This window comes from Cucumis sativus, chromosome 6 (assembly GCF_000004075.3).
Source record: "Cucumis sativus cultivar 9930 chromosome 6, Cucumber_9930_V3, whole genome shotgun sequence".
NCBI lineage: Eukaryota > Viridiplantae > Streptophyta > Magnoliopsida > Cucurbitales > Cucurbitaceae > Cucumis > Cucumis sativus.
The window spans coordinates 18,629,095-18,645,205 of record NC_026660.2 but is presented as its reverse complement, the minus strand read 5'-3'; the positions used below and the strand labels follow the sequence as shown (position 1 = coordinate 18,645,205).

General features: G+C 31.3%; 2 protein-coding genes across 3 annotated transcripts; both read left to right on the top strand.

Annotated features, from left to right (window-relative positions):
* Nucleotides 1-4,821: 4,821 nt before the first annotated feature.
* On the top strand, nucleotides 4,822-8,303 carry LOC101219650 (ubiquinone biosynthesis protein COQ4 homolog, mitochondrial). 2 transcript variants are annotated; one of them, XR_969807.2, is made up of 5 exons: nucleotides 4,822-5,031; nucleotides 5,898-6,104; nucleotides 6,468-6,980; nucleotides 7,259-7,348; nucleotides 8,093-8,303. XR_969807.2 is itself a non-coding variant. In XM_004144116.3 (4 exons), exons 2-3 carry the CDS (start codon nucleotides 5,922-5,924, stop codon nucleotides 6,963-6,965), a joined length of 681 nt encoding a protein of 226 aa, XP_004144164.1. In that variant the 5' UTR covers nucleotides 4,823-5,031; nucleotides 5,898-5,921; the 3' UTR covers nucleotides 6,966-6,980; nucleotides 7,259-7,567. The 2 variants fall into 2 exon arrangements, 1 of the variants encoding a protein (XP_004144164.1); XM_004144116.3 differs by lacking the exon at nucleotides 8,093-8,303 and having other exon boundaries at nucleotides 4,823-5,031; nucleotides 7,259-7,567.
* Nucleotides 8,304-13,621: 5,318 nt separating this feature from the next.
* Nucleotides 13,622-16,036, top strand: LOC101221468 (cytochrome P450 78A5). Its single transcript, XM_004144212.3, has 2 exons — nucleotides 13,622-14,662; nucleotides 14,986-16,036. Exons 1-2 carry the CDS (start codon nucleotides 13,697-13,699, stop codon nucleotides 15,604-15,606), a joined length of 1,587 nt encoding a protein of 528 aa, XP_004144260.1. The 5' UTR covers nucleotides 13,622-13,696; the 3' UTR covers nucleotides 15,607-16,036.
* The last annotated feature ends 75 nt before the right edge of the window (nucleotides 16,037-16,111 follow it).

Here is a 16,111-nt window from a genome sequence, read left to right as displayed (position 1 = left end):
TTTTTTCTCTATAAAACCACAAATCTTAGGTTTCTTTTTGGAACATTTTATTTAACTTTTTTAACTTTAAATTTTGTGGGACATTTCAAATCAAATATCACTCAAAATGTGGGTCTCACCCCAAAATTTAACCAAAGTTATTATACAAACACATTTCTATATACCTACAAAAGCAAATTATGAGACAATTGGCTTTGATTAATTAGTCTTTTATAAACTGTGTTTTGGAGACTAAAAATATTGATTTCCTAAAATTAAAGTAGCTCAATTTATTTTTAATAGGTAATAATATATGGTCTCATTCTTTTTGGAGTAATTATTCATATAGTACCATTGTTAATCAAATATGTCTCTTTTTTTTTTCCATAATGATTATTGAAATTTGCTCTCATGAATGATAATAATAATAATAATATGTAATTTGGTACAAAAGTATATAATTTTCACTCTTTATTAATTTACTTTTCTTTACCTTAATACTCAAATTATTACCAAATAAGACAAAACTTGTGTTATTATTGCACCCAAAAGCATGCTAGCTAGAATCTCATCTTTTCTCAACAATATTGGTTATATATATATTGAATATTATGAGGGTCACTTTCATGCACCACTGCCATCCCTTTCCATATTTCAAAATAATTTGAAAATTGTCCTAAAAAAAAGAACAAAATAATTTGAATTTTGAATTATTGAACATGTGTGTGTTTTCTTTAAAGAAAAAGAATTTTATGAATGAAGATTAGAGTCATCCCTTCGTCACTCCATCAATTAAACAAGAGTGATTTTTCCATCTTAGCCACACATTCGGAATCAACCAAAAATAGAAAGGTATCTACGTGGTAGTTGGAATTCACTCGTCATTATTGTTCTTTTGATATATAATTTAATAAGTGAAAAAAATACGTTGGATCAGTAGCTCACCTGAGTATCTTCACTAATTAAACGTTCATTAGATCGAGAGTTTGAGTATTCTAATAAACTAATTTTTCTTTTAAGTCGTATTGATATATTTATCGTGAAATTATGACACCAAATATTTATATTTGAGTTTTTTTTTTTTTTTTTTTTTTTTGCATTAGAGTATGCATTATTTATCATACTTGGTTCATTAAATTTTAGAAGGATTAGCCTCTATCTCAATTCTTGGTTGACTAGAGTAGATGAGGTTGGTTTAGACTTTTGAACTAAACTATCCTTTTCTCGAGGTCCAAATAGGTCATGGTATGCGTCCTATATGATCAAGGTTGAGGAGGTTAGTCTGGACTTCTGAACCAAATTATCCTCTTGCCATATATAAGCCATAGTGTGCTTATTCATCAAAGTAGACTAGGTTCAGACCGAGATTCGAATATATTATTTTAGGTCTTGGTTCAAACTTCCATATTATTCTATGTCATGTTAGTATATATATGGTCCTATATGCTTAGTTTTTTCTTTTTCTTTTTATGAGAGTTTTCCTATTTTCTTCGTGGTATATATAGTTTGAAATTTCCGAAGCTATGGATTAAAGCTGAAGCAAAGCTTAATGTACCTCTTTCCTCTAACAATACAACAGTCTTCTGCAAGAAAATATACAAATCAAAGGACAAATCAAAGAAGCTAAGCATGTCATTATCCTTCATCTTGTGGCTGCCACTTTATGGAATATATGGAAGGAAAGAAACATAAGAAATTTTAGAAAAATCCCTTATATCAGTGTGGGAGGACATACAAGCTGCAATCGGTCTATGAGCAAGCAGCTCTTCGCTTTTAGAAATTATTCGGCCACTTCTATAGCTTTAAGTTTAAATGTCTTTATCTGATTGGATCCTAACGGCTTCTCTCTAGCCCTTTTTGTTATCTCCTGCTTCATGTACTCTACTCTTATTCATTAATGAAGCGCGAAAGATGAACGCGCTAATAATAAAGTGGATGTTTTTTTTACCAAAGTTTTTTATCATCTTGAAAAGTTGGTACTTCACATAGGAGTATATTTTATTCTTCAACCGAAAGATAATTTAATAAGAAGAAAATTTTATTGGTAAAAAAACCAATTTATATATAATATATCCATACCATTCCAAGATATCATAGTTACTTTCAATTAGAGGAAAAGATTTGAGTCTCTCAACTTCACTAATTGTTAGAACAAAAAGAAAAGAACGCGTGACATATATCGATAAACTCTTCGTATGGTTAGTGCATAAGTTTCCTACCTCAAAATTATCAATAATTTTCTATGTATGTTTGGATTCTTTTAAGAACTATACACTATATATATTTATCATTTCCCTAGATAATTCTTAATCTTAACCTTAAACAAAACTAGCTATAGCTAGCTCTTAAAAAATGTAAAGACATAAAAGCAAAAGCAATTGTATAGAAAAGAGATGGGCATATGATTGAAGACAAAAATTAGAAATATGTCAGTGTGCAGTTGATGTGAAAGGAAAGTTAATTAATTAAAGATTCATTCAGTTGCATCCCCTATATTAAAAGGTGGGAAGGGAACAATTTAACCTAATTAATTAAGCCTTTTAACAAAGGGAGGGGGGAAAAGCATATAATTTTAAGGATTTATCTCTTCTGTTTCATTCAACTTGAGCATTCTTTGCATAGCTATATGTAGATCTTAATTTGATTATTATTTTGTCTTTACCAACATTTTAATTAAGTAGCTTTATCGTTTAAAATAATTTATCTTTCAAAAATCCATTATCACTCTCGAAATTTGATTAAATTTATAAATGAATCAACATCAAAAGTAAGAAAAAAGATTAAAAAGAAAGAGAGGTTGGAATGAGGATGTAAAAGGCTAGCTAGGGTTTTAAATTAGCATGGGGATATGGGAGATAAAAAGTTCATATAAATAATAATAATCATATGTGCACTCCTATTTTTAAAGTGAGTGGAGGGTCCAAAAGGAAAAGATCCATGGTGTGTGTGTGTATGTGTGTATGTGTGCTTACTGCTTATATATTATATATACTCTTCGAAATATGTTCTTGAATAATCAGTCATTTTGATTCTTTAAAAATAAGAACAAAATGGAAATAGAAAAAAGAAAATGTAATCCTTTCCAAATTAAGTAAATCAATAAACATTTCTAAAATATAAAGTGAAATAAAAACAAATGTGAATGAATTAGTTGAAATGGGAATAGAAATAGTAAAAGGGAGAAAATAAATTGAGATTGTTTGCTATTGGTCCTTGATTTGCGGACAATTAATCCCAACCTTTACTAAAAGCCTTCATTATTTATTCAATTCTACCAATTTCACTAACATTTATTTCTTTATTTATTTTGCTCAAACCAAAAAAGAGAGGTTAAAAGGTGTGTAACAAAAGAACACAAATCATTTTTCTTTCCTTTCCTGTAGATTTCGAGTAAAAAAAAGAGAAAGATACATATGGGTTTAGAATAAGACAAAAGGTAGACTTAAAAGAGATTAAAGTAGGTCAAGGGTCGAGGGTTCGTGAGACGTTGCCCTAAATCTTAGTGAAGATAAAGCTAAGGGTGACGAACTCTTCGATTAGGAAATGAATCATTCTCACATTTACAGTCTAGAAAAAGCACTTGCTATTAAAAAGTCTAAGGCATTTTGACAAGTCTCACGTCGATATCCATATTATTCTTCTTGGTTTATATGTAAGGTTCCCGATAATCTTTGGAGAAAATTATATTTAAATATGTAAAGTTAAATATTTAACTAATTTTGAAATAACTTCTTAAATAAAAGAGGAAAGAAAGAAAGAGAGAAAAATAAATGATGAAGTTGACCAAATTATAGAGTTTTTTCAAACCTTTCTATAATTAAATTTATGACCAATATAACGTAGGGTAAGATTTTATTCCATGTCTATAATAATAATATGATAGATATAAATTTTGATGTGTTATTCCTTTGTCATGTCATATGTAATACATATATCTATATATATAGAGAGAGGAGACATAGAGGGATATGCTAGAGTTTATAGGGACACCAAATTTCTATATTTCATTATCTATACACTTCCACTTTCAATTAAATTTCAACTTTTATTTAGATGCTGAGATAGAAGACTGGTTTTTGGTTGATCGGAAGAATGACAACATGCTTATGACATCTTTTTACACATGTGAGATAAGAGAATCGAACTAATTAAGTCAGTCCTAAATCTTAATGGAATTAGTAAAATTACTATGTAAACCATGTAAGATGACATATAGGGAAGTAAGGAGTTATAAAGTTTAAAAACGAATAAGATATCTTTTTTTAAATAGTAAGATTAACAAACTCTTTGAATCAAACAAGGAGTGAAGTTCACAACTTTTAACTTTTAGTTTAGAACTTTTTAGATTTAAATAAAGTTAAAGATTGAATAAAAATTAATGTATTTATTTTTCACTCTTATGATACACTGAAATGAACCAAAAAAAGGAAAAGAGAGTGATTATGTTTTACTTATTTTGGTTACATAACCATAGGCATAGGTCTCGTCTCCTATTAAAAATGTTTACTTTGCCAACTTAAATTGGGAGGAAGGCCATGGGTTTTATTATGGGCCTGGGCCCATCATAAAAGCCCATACACTATCCATTGTTTCATTTCTTTCCATGAATTTTGCATTCTCATATTTTAATATCACATAGGGAAAGAACAGAAAAACACTTTCATCTTTTGCAATTTTGAAATTTGTATTTTTTGAAGTAAAGAAATGGAGTGGAAATTTTGATTAAAAAAAACCTCTTAATTCTTTTTTATACATAAATGTGCAATTAAAAATGGTAAACATATATCAAATGTTCCAATGGGGGGGGGGGGGGGGGGGGGGGGGGGGGGGGCATTTACGTCTTTTAAAGCAGAGGGCATTTTTGAAATTACATTTCTTCTTTGCTTTTAGGGCTGGAAACCGCGAGAGCCTAATCGGAGACGGAATCAAGCTTTCGCCGGCGGCGGTTCTTCGGTGCTGGAGACGGATTCAGCTCGTGGGTTGGGCCTTAACAATTCTTGGATAACGTTTTCTGAGGCTACTTAATTGGATTAAAGAGGCTGAAAAGCTACGGTAAAGTCGCATTTGTGATTCTCTCTCGTTATAATATCATTGAGTTTGTTTCAATTCATTGTGTCTCTGTATTTGGTAACTTGATCACGTTTTTTCACAATTCAATCCTTTTCAGTTTCTAAAATTTTGTTGATTTTGGTTTGGTTGAATATTTTGTGGCCTTTGTTTGGCAATTCTCAGCTCTGGATTTATGCTGGATTCTGAAATCATTAGATTTCTTAATTGAACTTTGATTTCCTTCTTGATTTTAGGAAAAATATACTTGTTTTTACTCTTATTACTGATCTGAGAAATCCTGTGTAACGTGCTTACAACAGATCGATTGGGTACATAATTGGAGTTCTCTTTATAGAACAATCATGTTAGTAGTTTTACAAATATAAACTACGGGTTGTTACGATGTAGCTGATATTCAGGCAGGAACAGAATCTCTCTGCAGATGGATTTTCTTTCTTCTGTTTTAAGGATGGAGTTCTATTGTTCTTTGTCTACTCTTTGTTATGGAGTCTATTGAAATCAAACGTCTTTTGGCCTTCTCTTCAGAGTGTGGAGAAGCCAGGTTACAACCTGGACAACTTCTCTTTGATCATTTGCATATAATGTCCAAGTTTATTGTTGTCAACATTCTCTTGGTCTCTCTGAAATCCCAATCATATCAATATGTTACAAAATTTTCTATGTATGGCATTAAATTTATTTTGCTTATGTAATTTTGAGATTTTTTTATAAATTAAGGGTAAATGCTTCATAAAGCCTAATTCTTTTAAAGGCTGTTACTTGTGTTTCATCGTTGCAGAATTGCTTAGTTCATAATGACAGCGTTCTCTATGTTATAGAACTGATCTGTGTGCCCCTCCCCTTTACAGGAAAGAAGAAAAGAATTATCGGATATGGTAGGTGGTGTACGTATTCAGCTCAATAGATGGCAGCAAGCAGCAGTTGCACTTGGTTCAGCAGTAGGTGCCTTGCTAGATCCACGGCGAGCAGATCTAATAGCAGCTCTTGGGGAGACAACCGGAAAGCCTGCTTTTGAAAGAGTCCTTGAAAGGATGAAAAAAAGTGCCGAAGGCAGAGTAAGCCTTTACTCAACTTATTTTATGTTTCACATTCTTCATTATTTTAAAGTATATTCATGAGGAATTAAAATGAAGAACGAATATGCTTATGCCAAGAAGCCATCATAAAATTCACTGTCATTTTGGCTTAGTTATTTCCTTCCTGTTATGCCGTGCTAAAGTTATTTTTCATCTGTTGGATGAGTCAACTTTCTTGAACTTTTTTTTTCTTTTTGTAATGCATTGGATTCTAGTAAATTGTTCATCTCAATGTGGAACTTGTTAGGTTAAGCATATACTCTCGACCAAGAGGTCAGAGGTTTGCATCCATCACCCCATGTTGTTGAACTCAAAATATGAAACAAGAAATTTATTGTTCAGGCAGTGTTGATGGAGCGACCACGTGTGTTATCATCAGAGGTTGGGCATGCATGGGACCTTCCATCCAACACCTTTGGAGGTGCATATGCTAATTTCATGGGTTCTAGGAATTTTTCTCCAGATGACCGGCCTCCTGTTCGATTCATGGATACTGAGGAACTTGAGTATGTTGCAATGAGAGCTCGTGAGGTTCATGACTTCTGGCACACCCTGTTTGGTCTTCCCACAAACTTGATCGGTGAGTCAGCACTGAAGGTTATCGAATTTGAGCAAATGCACCTTCCAATGTGCATGCTGTCTGTTTTGGGAGGCACAGCAAGATTCAATGAGAAACAGAGAAAATTGTTCTTCCAGCATTATTTCCCTTGGTCTATTCGTGCTGGCATGCAATGCACAGATCTCATGTGCATATATTATGAGCGACATTTCCATGAGGATTTGAATGATGTTCGGGCGAAATGGGGAATAATTCCTGCACCTCCATCTTCCCAAGTTTAACATTTTGCTAGACAAGTAAGATGGTGTAATCCAGAACTCACTTTTTTGTTTACTTGCAAGTTGCTAATCTAGGCCAGTTTGTAATGACTATTCAAGTGCTGCTTGTTTTTATTCTTTCTTTTTTTTTCTCTTTTAAATTCAAAGACTTTTTAAGCACTTAGAAAGTCTTTTTGACGAGGCATTTGCATAGTTACCATTTTACTACTACGGCGTTCATATTTGAAGTATTTACGTGTTTGAATTGTTTTGGTTTTAAATGTTGGCTTACAATAGTTATGATTGATAATTTATAGGAAATCGTGGTCATAAGAGCCTAGCAGGCTCATCTCCATCCATCTTGATGGCGTCATTCATGGCTGTCGTCTGAATATTCTCCCGATAAGGTACGTAGCTAACAGCCATGTTTAACTTTAGACTATCCGGCTTCATAAATTTTCATTGAGCAAATTTATTGTCTTGGTGTGCCTTATTGCCTATATTGACCATGGGATCGTGAATGAAAAATAAGGAAGGATATAATTTATTTAGAGTTAACCTCTGATACTAAAATGTAAAGAAACCCTTTATCATTATCATTGCATCTAAGAACCATGTTGAAAAAACCGATAATTTGGTCTCGACTCGTAAAATAGACTAGAGTGTAGATTACTTGGGTGATCAAACAAATCTAGGATCCTCCCATCAACACTTGATCTTCAAAACACTTCACAAACAAATCTAGGATCGAACAAAAGTTGTCGCTCCCATCAACACCTAATCTTCAACACAAAAGGTTTCAAGTTTAAAACCCAAAATAATACATTTTCAAAATTAATTTGTTAATACGAACTACATAGCTGTATATAACATTAAAATGAAACTTTAGACATTCTATAAGGCATTTCAAGAACTTCTTTCAATTTCATGATCACTATTAACTCTCGTGTAAGTAAATGTAATCTGAAAAGCAAATAAAAAGAGTAAAAACAGAAAATACATTTAATCCACAACATAGAGCCTAAATTATTTGTTTTTAAATAGCAATCCAAAAAAAAAAAAATTGTAACTATCCTGTGAAGTTCACTAGAAGTAGCTTGACATCTTTGTTCCCCTGAATGAAAGTTTGATGCTTCTTTATTCCATTTCAGTTGTAGATTTTGACAACATGTAGAATTCGTTCTTAAAATCTTTCTCCGAAGTCATACGGCATGATTGAGATGCCTCTGTTTGTATTAGATCGAATTATGTTTCTTGATTCTCAATACTAAATGTAAGAACATTTGTAGTAATAAGTACTATATTACTTACATATACGTGCCTATATGTTATGAAATAAAATATATTTAAATTAGATCAGTACATGGAACCTTTTTAATATATAAGAATTAAAATGAATATGTAATCCTTGTGCTCAAATGATCAATCTGGAGGTGAGATTTATTGTTTCTTTCTTTCTTATGAAGACAGATTTATTGTTTACGTTTATTTGATTAAATCAATACTTGTAGTATAGGATAAATCTCATATTAATTATATTATGAACATTTCATTGGAAGAGTATAGATTAATGGGAGTATGGAAGAAGATAGGGTGGCGCCGTTATGGGCATTCTGTAAGCAAAGGCAACAGTAATTGTAAATGTAAAATTATTAACTTTTCACTTTTAACTTTTCTTTGTTTTTTTTTCACTAAGAAGTCTGACTTGACCATACACCAATTCTTTTTCACTTCTTCCCCTACTTTTCACCTATCTGCCCTCTACTCTACTTTGTCCCTCTATAGCTCATTGGGAAGTGGGATGAAACAAATCCCTTCACATTATCACTCTCTTTTTCTTTTTCTTTTTTTACAAAATCTTTTTCATGCCTTTTTAATATTATCATTGTACTGTTTTCTTTTAAAGGATTTTTAGGCAAATATTTGGGAATGATTGAAGTTTCTAACTTATTCACATAACTCATGACCCAAATTACGCAACTAAGGAGTAGAATTAACAATTCACTGTATAGTTTATTTGGTGTCTTTATGTTTGAGATTTGTTTATAGTTTCGTAGTTTGATGTTTGAATCATATGTGTTTGGCTCACCACTTGGCTTTTGCTGCAGTGTTTGTTTAGCGATTGGATTAGTTTTTTTTTGTTGCTAATTCTTCTTCAACCTTTGAAGAAGTGGTTAAAATCCCTTGTAATCTTTCATATTTGTTCTCATTCACCTTTACTGAGAAGACTTACAATTACTTAACCAGGAAAAAAAATTAGACATTTTTTTTAATAAATAGCAAAATATTGAAACTCTTTTGAAAAAAACTTAAATAGATTATGGGCAGTTTTGATGTAATTTGTAAAGATAGGATTATATAATTAATGAATAAATTTAACAAATTAGGTATATAATCTAAAATTTTATTATTAATTATTAGTATTCTCCATTTATTGATTATTTGCGGTAATTAAACTATGTTTAGCAAATAGTCAATTCCTATCATCTTATTTACACAAATTAGGAAATCAACCACATATATTGAACTTACTAAATCATTTTGTCCAAATATATTCAACACACAAATGTTAATCGTTATCGTAAAACAACATCGATGATCCAAACTTTTCAGATCATTTTGAACTTACTATTTTCCTCTTTCATCAAAGGCTCAAAACAAACTAGTCTTATCAATACCACATGTCGTTGAATGACGATTCAAAAGGAAGAATTTTAAAAAAAAATCGTTAAATTACACAAATAGCTTTTGATTTTGTCATTTTGTTTTCTCTAGATGTCTAAAACCCATCAATTGAATTCTGAGTAAACTAAACTCTTGATTATTTACCTAATCATTATTAAAAAATGAATTCGACCAAACTCAAGCGTCAAATATTTGAGTTTGATTGATTTAAGTTATTTAGATCAATTATTTACATTGTTTTTCTAAAACGAAATATTATGTTATATGTAAAAGCTATCTGTAACTCAATTAATATCAAGAAATTGCTCTTTCAAAATTAATAATATATATATATTATATATATTATATATATTCGTAGGATATGTATGAGTATACATTATTTAAAAAATCATAAAATTTAGCAAAAGTACAAAAACCCTAAGTAAAAAATATATACATTTTAAAATTAATAATAACTTCGAGTTGATTTGTATTTGTTGAAATTATTTTAGGGTAAACATCTAATACAATAATTTTGTTTTTGCTATTTCTTAAATTATGTTTATTTAAAAAATAAACCATATACATGCGTTTGGTGGTAACTGATCTAAAAATAAGCAAACGTCTTTTTTCAACTTATTCAACACATAAACGATAATTTATGTTTTCCATTGATTAAACTATTTAAATTTCTTCAATCAACCCAAACATTCAATCCAAGAAGTATAAAATTGCATATATATATCTTTGAACATACATATAGTTGGTCATTACATACTTACGTGTTTATTTGTTTTTATATCATTTACCACCAAACACCTTCTCTTTTTTCATTTTAAGTTTTCCTTCATAATTTAAAAACAAATTTCGTGTTTCGAAAACAAAAAGTAAATAGTTACTAAAAGCACCCATTTTATGAAAAACAAAAAACAAATGAATTATCAAACGAGTTTTTAATTGTATTCGACATAATAATAATATTGGAGTGGTGAAACAATATATTATTAGGATAAATAAACCATTGTTCTAAGTTATAGGACAATATAATGGTTGCACATTTTGGAATGCTATCTTCAAAGAATCAAAGACATGCTTTAGGAATAGTTACGCTATAAGTTTTTAAAGAATTTTCTAACCCAACAAAAACAACAATAATTCCATATTTCCCTTTCACAAAATAAAATAAAAAGATAAAAGAACAATCATATGCTTCCAATCTTTTATTTATTTGCATCTTTTTATTTTTATGTATGTTCATAAATTATTGATGTGGTTGTTATTCATTTTTCATTAACTCTTAATTTTACTAAAATTCATATTTAATTTGAAAGCACATTAAATATGAATATTTCTATTTTAACTTTTCTTATTAAAAAAGAAAAAAGAAAAAAGAAAAAACAAGATCCCTTTCAAAAACAATTTGACTTTGAATTGAAACAAATGAAGCATAATGCATGTTGAAGATAGCAAGTGGAATGTTGATTGATAAATAAGTGAAGTAAGCTTTGCAAATTGGGTGGTGTTCATCCTTAAAATTCTTTCACCATTTGTTCTTATAAAGCCTTCCTTATACCAATATCTTCATATTTACTTATGATACACAGACAAAAAAAAAAAAAAAAAAAAATTCAATCAATTATAAATTTGATCAAAATATGTATTCGTTTCTCAAACCAATCAAACGTTACCAACTTCCGGTCTAAAGTGTTAATTAATTAATAAGTTACAAACTTGTAAATTTTGAAGTATCACATATTTGGTCCCTAGCACGTAATCTTCTTTTATAACAAATAATGAATAAGTTCAACAATCATTTCATCAACATTTTTTAGTGTTTGAGGCACCAAGTTGATTATTATAGTCAATAAGTTTATAATAATTCGATATGAAAATAAAGAATATGTATATAAAATAGCAACAAAAACAACTTAGTTCAACTAACACATATAGCAAGCTATATTAATTTCATTCGCACGATTGAAGTTAGGAATGCTAACACATCGATCGAATTACACACAAACATGAAACTATGTTTAGTCAGAGGTGAAAGATGCAAGTAAAGTTAGAAAAGAGTAATAGGGTGAAGGGGGTGTGTATGAAGGGAATTAGTATAGTTTAGTTGGGTGAAAAGGAAAGAAAAAAGGGGACGAGGGACTGGAAAACAAAAAACAAAAAAGAGGAAATTGATATAAAGAGACAAACTATTCATTCATTCAATATCTGTAGGGTATAAAATGAGATTCTATTAAATCCATTGAATAAAACCCATATTATATTTTTATTCCTTTTTTTTTTTTTTAAATTGTCCTTGAAAAAGGAAAATAAAAAAGTTGTGGTGAATCAATGTTGTTATTAAAATTAGTACACTCGTGAACCCTTCTCATTTTTCCTCCACTTTTCAATGTATTTTCGTACGATTTTCCTTTTCAAATTTTGGATTAGATTTATTAATTTATTAAACTTATTGAGTTTATAATTATTTTTTAAAATAAATTATATAATGGTAGAGAGGTTTACATTACAAATAATAATAATTGAAAGTATGTTAATTTGTAATTTGTAAGAAAAGAAAAGGGAAAAAGAACAACACCTGAATGGGTTATGGGAGATTGTTGCATTTACGAATTTGCCCTTTCAGACCCATCAATTAAAATTAGTTAGTGGGTGGGTGGGGCTTCCAGAATCCGAATCCGATTTTTACCCCGAACCCTGCCACCTCACCCCCTACCACTCTACGATTCCCCCCATCTTCATCTCTCCTTCTTTCACTTTTCACTCAACTCTTTCTTTTTTTTCTTTACATTTTTTTTTATCAAATTATTCTCAACTATAGCATTGCCCTAAATTTCTAAACCTAATTATAAATATTGGATCTACAAACTATTCAAAATCAAATATAGTATTAATCTATTTATTTATTACTATTTTTCAAAAAAATTATGTTGTATTGAATAGACTAAATTTTACTAATTATTAAACTATTTCATTTTTTTTCAAGAGTTTGTAAACATACTTAGCTCAAAATTGAAAGTTTTAAGTATTTGTTGAATTGTGGGAGAGCATTATAAACTGAAACATTAAGTTGACTGAATTGAAGGTGGTCAGTTCGTGTCGGTTTGAGAAAAATCTGAACCAACAATGTTCTTTTTAACTTCAAAGGCTTGAATCGAATGACCGACAGTTGGTTTGTACTCTTTGTGGTTGAAGTTGTTTTGAATGTTTACTATACTAGTCATAGTCGGTTTGATAAACAAAAAAAAAGACTCTGGTTAACCGATGCTTAGAACAACTGTAAGATTGAAATTTAATATGATGTACCTTTAGGTGTTTTTTCTCCTTACGATTTGTTGTGATCTTTTTTTAGCTTTTTGTCTCTTGGTTGTTTTGACCACGTGTTTTATGCTTTGACTTCGTACTATAAGCCTACTTTTTTCTCTCTAATATACTACTTTTGTATCAACAAAAAGATCAAATTTGATAACCTATTACATATTTGAAAGCTCTACAAATTATTAAATACCAATTGAAGGTCGATTAACTAACATATATGAACAAGTTTACGGTAATTACATCATATTTACTAATTTCATTCATTATTTAATATTCATTTATTTCGTAGACTATGCTACTCTGTAACAATGATCTTTAGTTATTTTCGATAATTTTAACCTAGTTGATTCGTTTAAAGAAAATATTAAAGATAGTAAGAAAATATACCTACTAATATTTATTTATAGTTTGATGTGTGATTAAATAGTTTATTAATTTATTTTACAAACTTTACATAATCTATGAGATTATATTTCACCCTTAAAATGGAAGGTTCGAATCTTCCAACTCTCTTGGTTGTAAGAAAAAAAAAAAGAGCGTTGTATGAACCCATGGCTCACACGATCCATCCCAGCCTCCAATAATTTTAACCACGGTTAATTCATTTTCTAACCATAGTTATAAAAATAAAAAAATAAAAAAAATAAAATGTTTTTTTAATTTTTGCTATTTAATCCCTCTCTCCCCCACTCATTACCTCCCGTCTCTTCCCCTTCATTTAACTCTGTCTCTCTTCTCTCTCGTTGGCGCCAAATCCCACCATGTCATCACACACCTTACTTCTCTATTTCCCCATTTCCATTTCCCAAAGCTTCGATGCTCTTCTCCTTTCCCTTCTCCTCCTCTCCCTTTTCACCTTCTTCCTCCACCCTGGCGGTTTCGCTTGGGCCATTTCCAAGTGCAAAACCACCGCTTCCTCCGCCATCCCCGGTCCTTCTGGCCTCCCATTCATCGGCCTCCTCCACATCTTCACTCTCTCTACTCCTCACAAATCCCTCTCTGCTCTCGCCAATCGATTTAAAGCGTACCCATTAATGGCTTTCTCTGTTGGCTTAACTCGCTTTGTGATTTCTAGTAATCCTGATGTTGCTAAAGAAATTCTTAATAGCCCTTCCTTTGCTGATAGACCTGTGAAAGAATCTGCTTATGAACTGCTTTTTCACAGAGCAATGGGGTTTGCTCCTTATGGTGAGTATTGGAGGAACTTGAGGAGGATTTCTGCTACTTATATGTTCAGTCCTAAGAGAATAGCTGGTTTTGAAGGGTTTAGGAAAGAAGTTGGGTTTAAAATGGTGAGGGAAATTGAGAAATCCATGGTTTTAAAAGGGGATGTTAGAGTTAAGGAGATTCTTCATTTTGGGTCTTTGAATAATGTGATGATGACTGTTTTTGGGAAATGTTATGAGTTTTGTAATGGCGAGAGAGATGGGCTTGAGCTTGAGGCGTTGGTTAAAGAAGGGTATGATTTGCTTGGTATTTTTAATTGGAGTGATCACTTTCCTTTGTTGGGATTCTTGGATTTACAAGGTGTGAGGAAAAGATGTAGATGTTTGGCTTCTAAAGTTAATGTATTTGTGGGGAAAATCATTGAGGAACATAGAATGAAGAGGGAAATCAAGGAATTTCATCAAGAAGAACAAGAACATAATAAAGATTTTGTTGATGTTCTGCTTGATTTGGAGAAAGATGACAAACTCTCAGATTCTGATATGATTGCTGTTCTTTGGGTATGCCTTTTTTCTTTGTTCTTTAATCTCTGCATGTCTAGAAGCTTTTAGAAAAAATGGTATGAAAATCATGTTTAAGGGAGTTTAATCAAACATTAAAAACCCAATAAACCGTTTTAAAATCACTTAAACACTTGATTAAGCCGTTATAAGTTTAGTTTAGTATGTAATAAATAATAATGATTAAGCGGTTTAAAATTTTATAACATTTTTACTTTATTGATGTATCAAAATGGCTGATTCTGTTTTGATTTGGTAATCTTGGACTGATACAACTAAACAAAACAACAATCATCCTTTGTTTGTTTGTTTTATTTAAACAGGAAATGATATTTAGAGGAACTGACACAGTAGCCATACTTCTAGAATGGATTTTAGCAAGAATGGTAATACATCCAGAAATCCAAACTAAAGCACAAAATGAAATCGATTCAGTAATAGACGAGAAATGGAGAGCCATTTCAGATAATGATATTCAAAAGCTTCCATATCTTCAAGCCATTGTGAAGGAATGTTTAAGAATGCACCCACCAGGGCCACTTCTATCATGGGCAAGACTAGCGGTAGCGGACGTACACGTCGACGGGAGGGTTATACCGGCCGGGACGACGGCAATGGTGAACATGTGGGCAATAACACATGATGAGAAGGTGTGGAAAGATGCAGAGAAATTTGATCCAAACAGATTCATGGAAGAAGAAATCAGTGTTATGGGAAGTGATTTGAGATTGGCTCCATTTGGGGCAGGGAGAAGAGTTTGTCCTGGAAAAGCAATGGGATTGGCTACTGTCCATCTCTGGTTGGCTCAGTTGCTTCAAGCTTACAAATGGATGCCTTGTTCTGATGAATCCACTAATGGTGTTGACTTGTCAGAGTGTCTTAAACTCTCAATGGAAATGAAAACTCCATTGGTTTGCAGAGCTGTTCCTAGGCCTGCTTGGTGAAAGGACTGAACAATACCAGGAATAGGATAAGAAAGAAGAAGAGGAAGGGGAAGGGGAAGGGGAAGGGGGGGTGTTAGTTAAAGGGTTTTTTTTTTCTTTTACTTTTCTTTTTGCTCTTTTGGAGTTCCCAATAGAGAGAAACAGTGATGTTAACTTTTGGGGGGACTCACAAAAATGAGTTTTTTCTTTCCTTATTTTTTTCTTTGGTGGGGGAAGGGGGGGAAGGATAGAAGTTTCTTTTGGGTTTGTTTTTGTTGAGAAGCAATGATAATGTGTCTTTTTCTCTTTTATGTGATTAGGGTTTTTAGGGTCAGTTTGTGTTTTCAAAAGTCATGTTGGTTTATGATGCTCTAATGGAATCTTATGCTTGTGTAAAAAAACAAAAACAAAACAAAGGAAAACCCTCTTTGTTCTGATCACTTTCTGTCTATACAACTTATCTTCATTGTTATGTTGCTATGGTTTGAATGGGAATGTCTACTTAAGCGTTGCATTATTACGATGA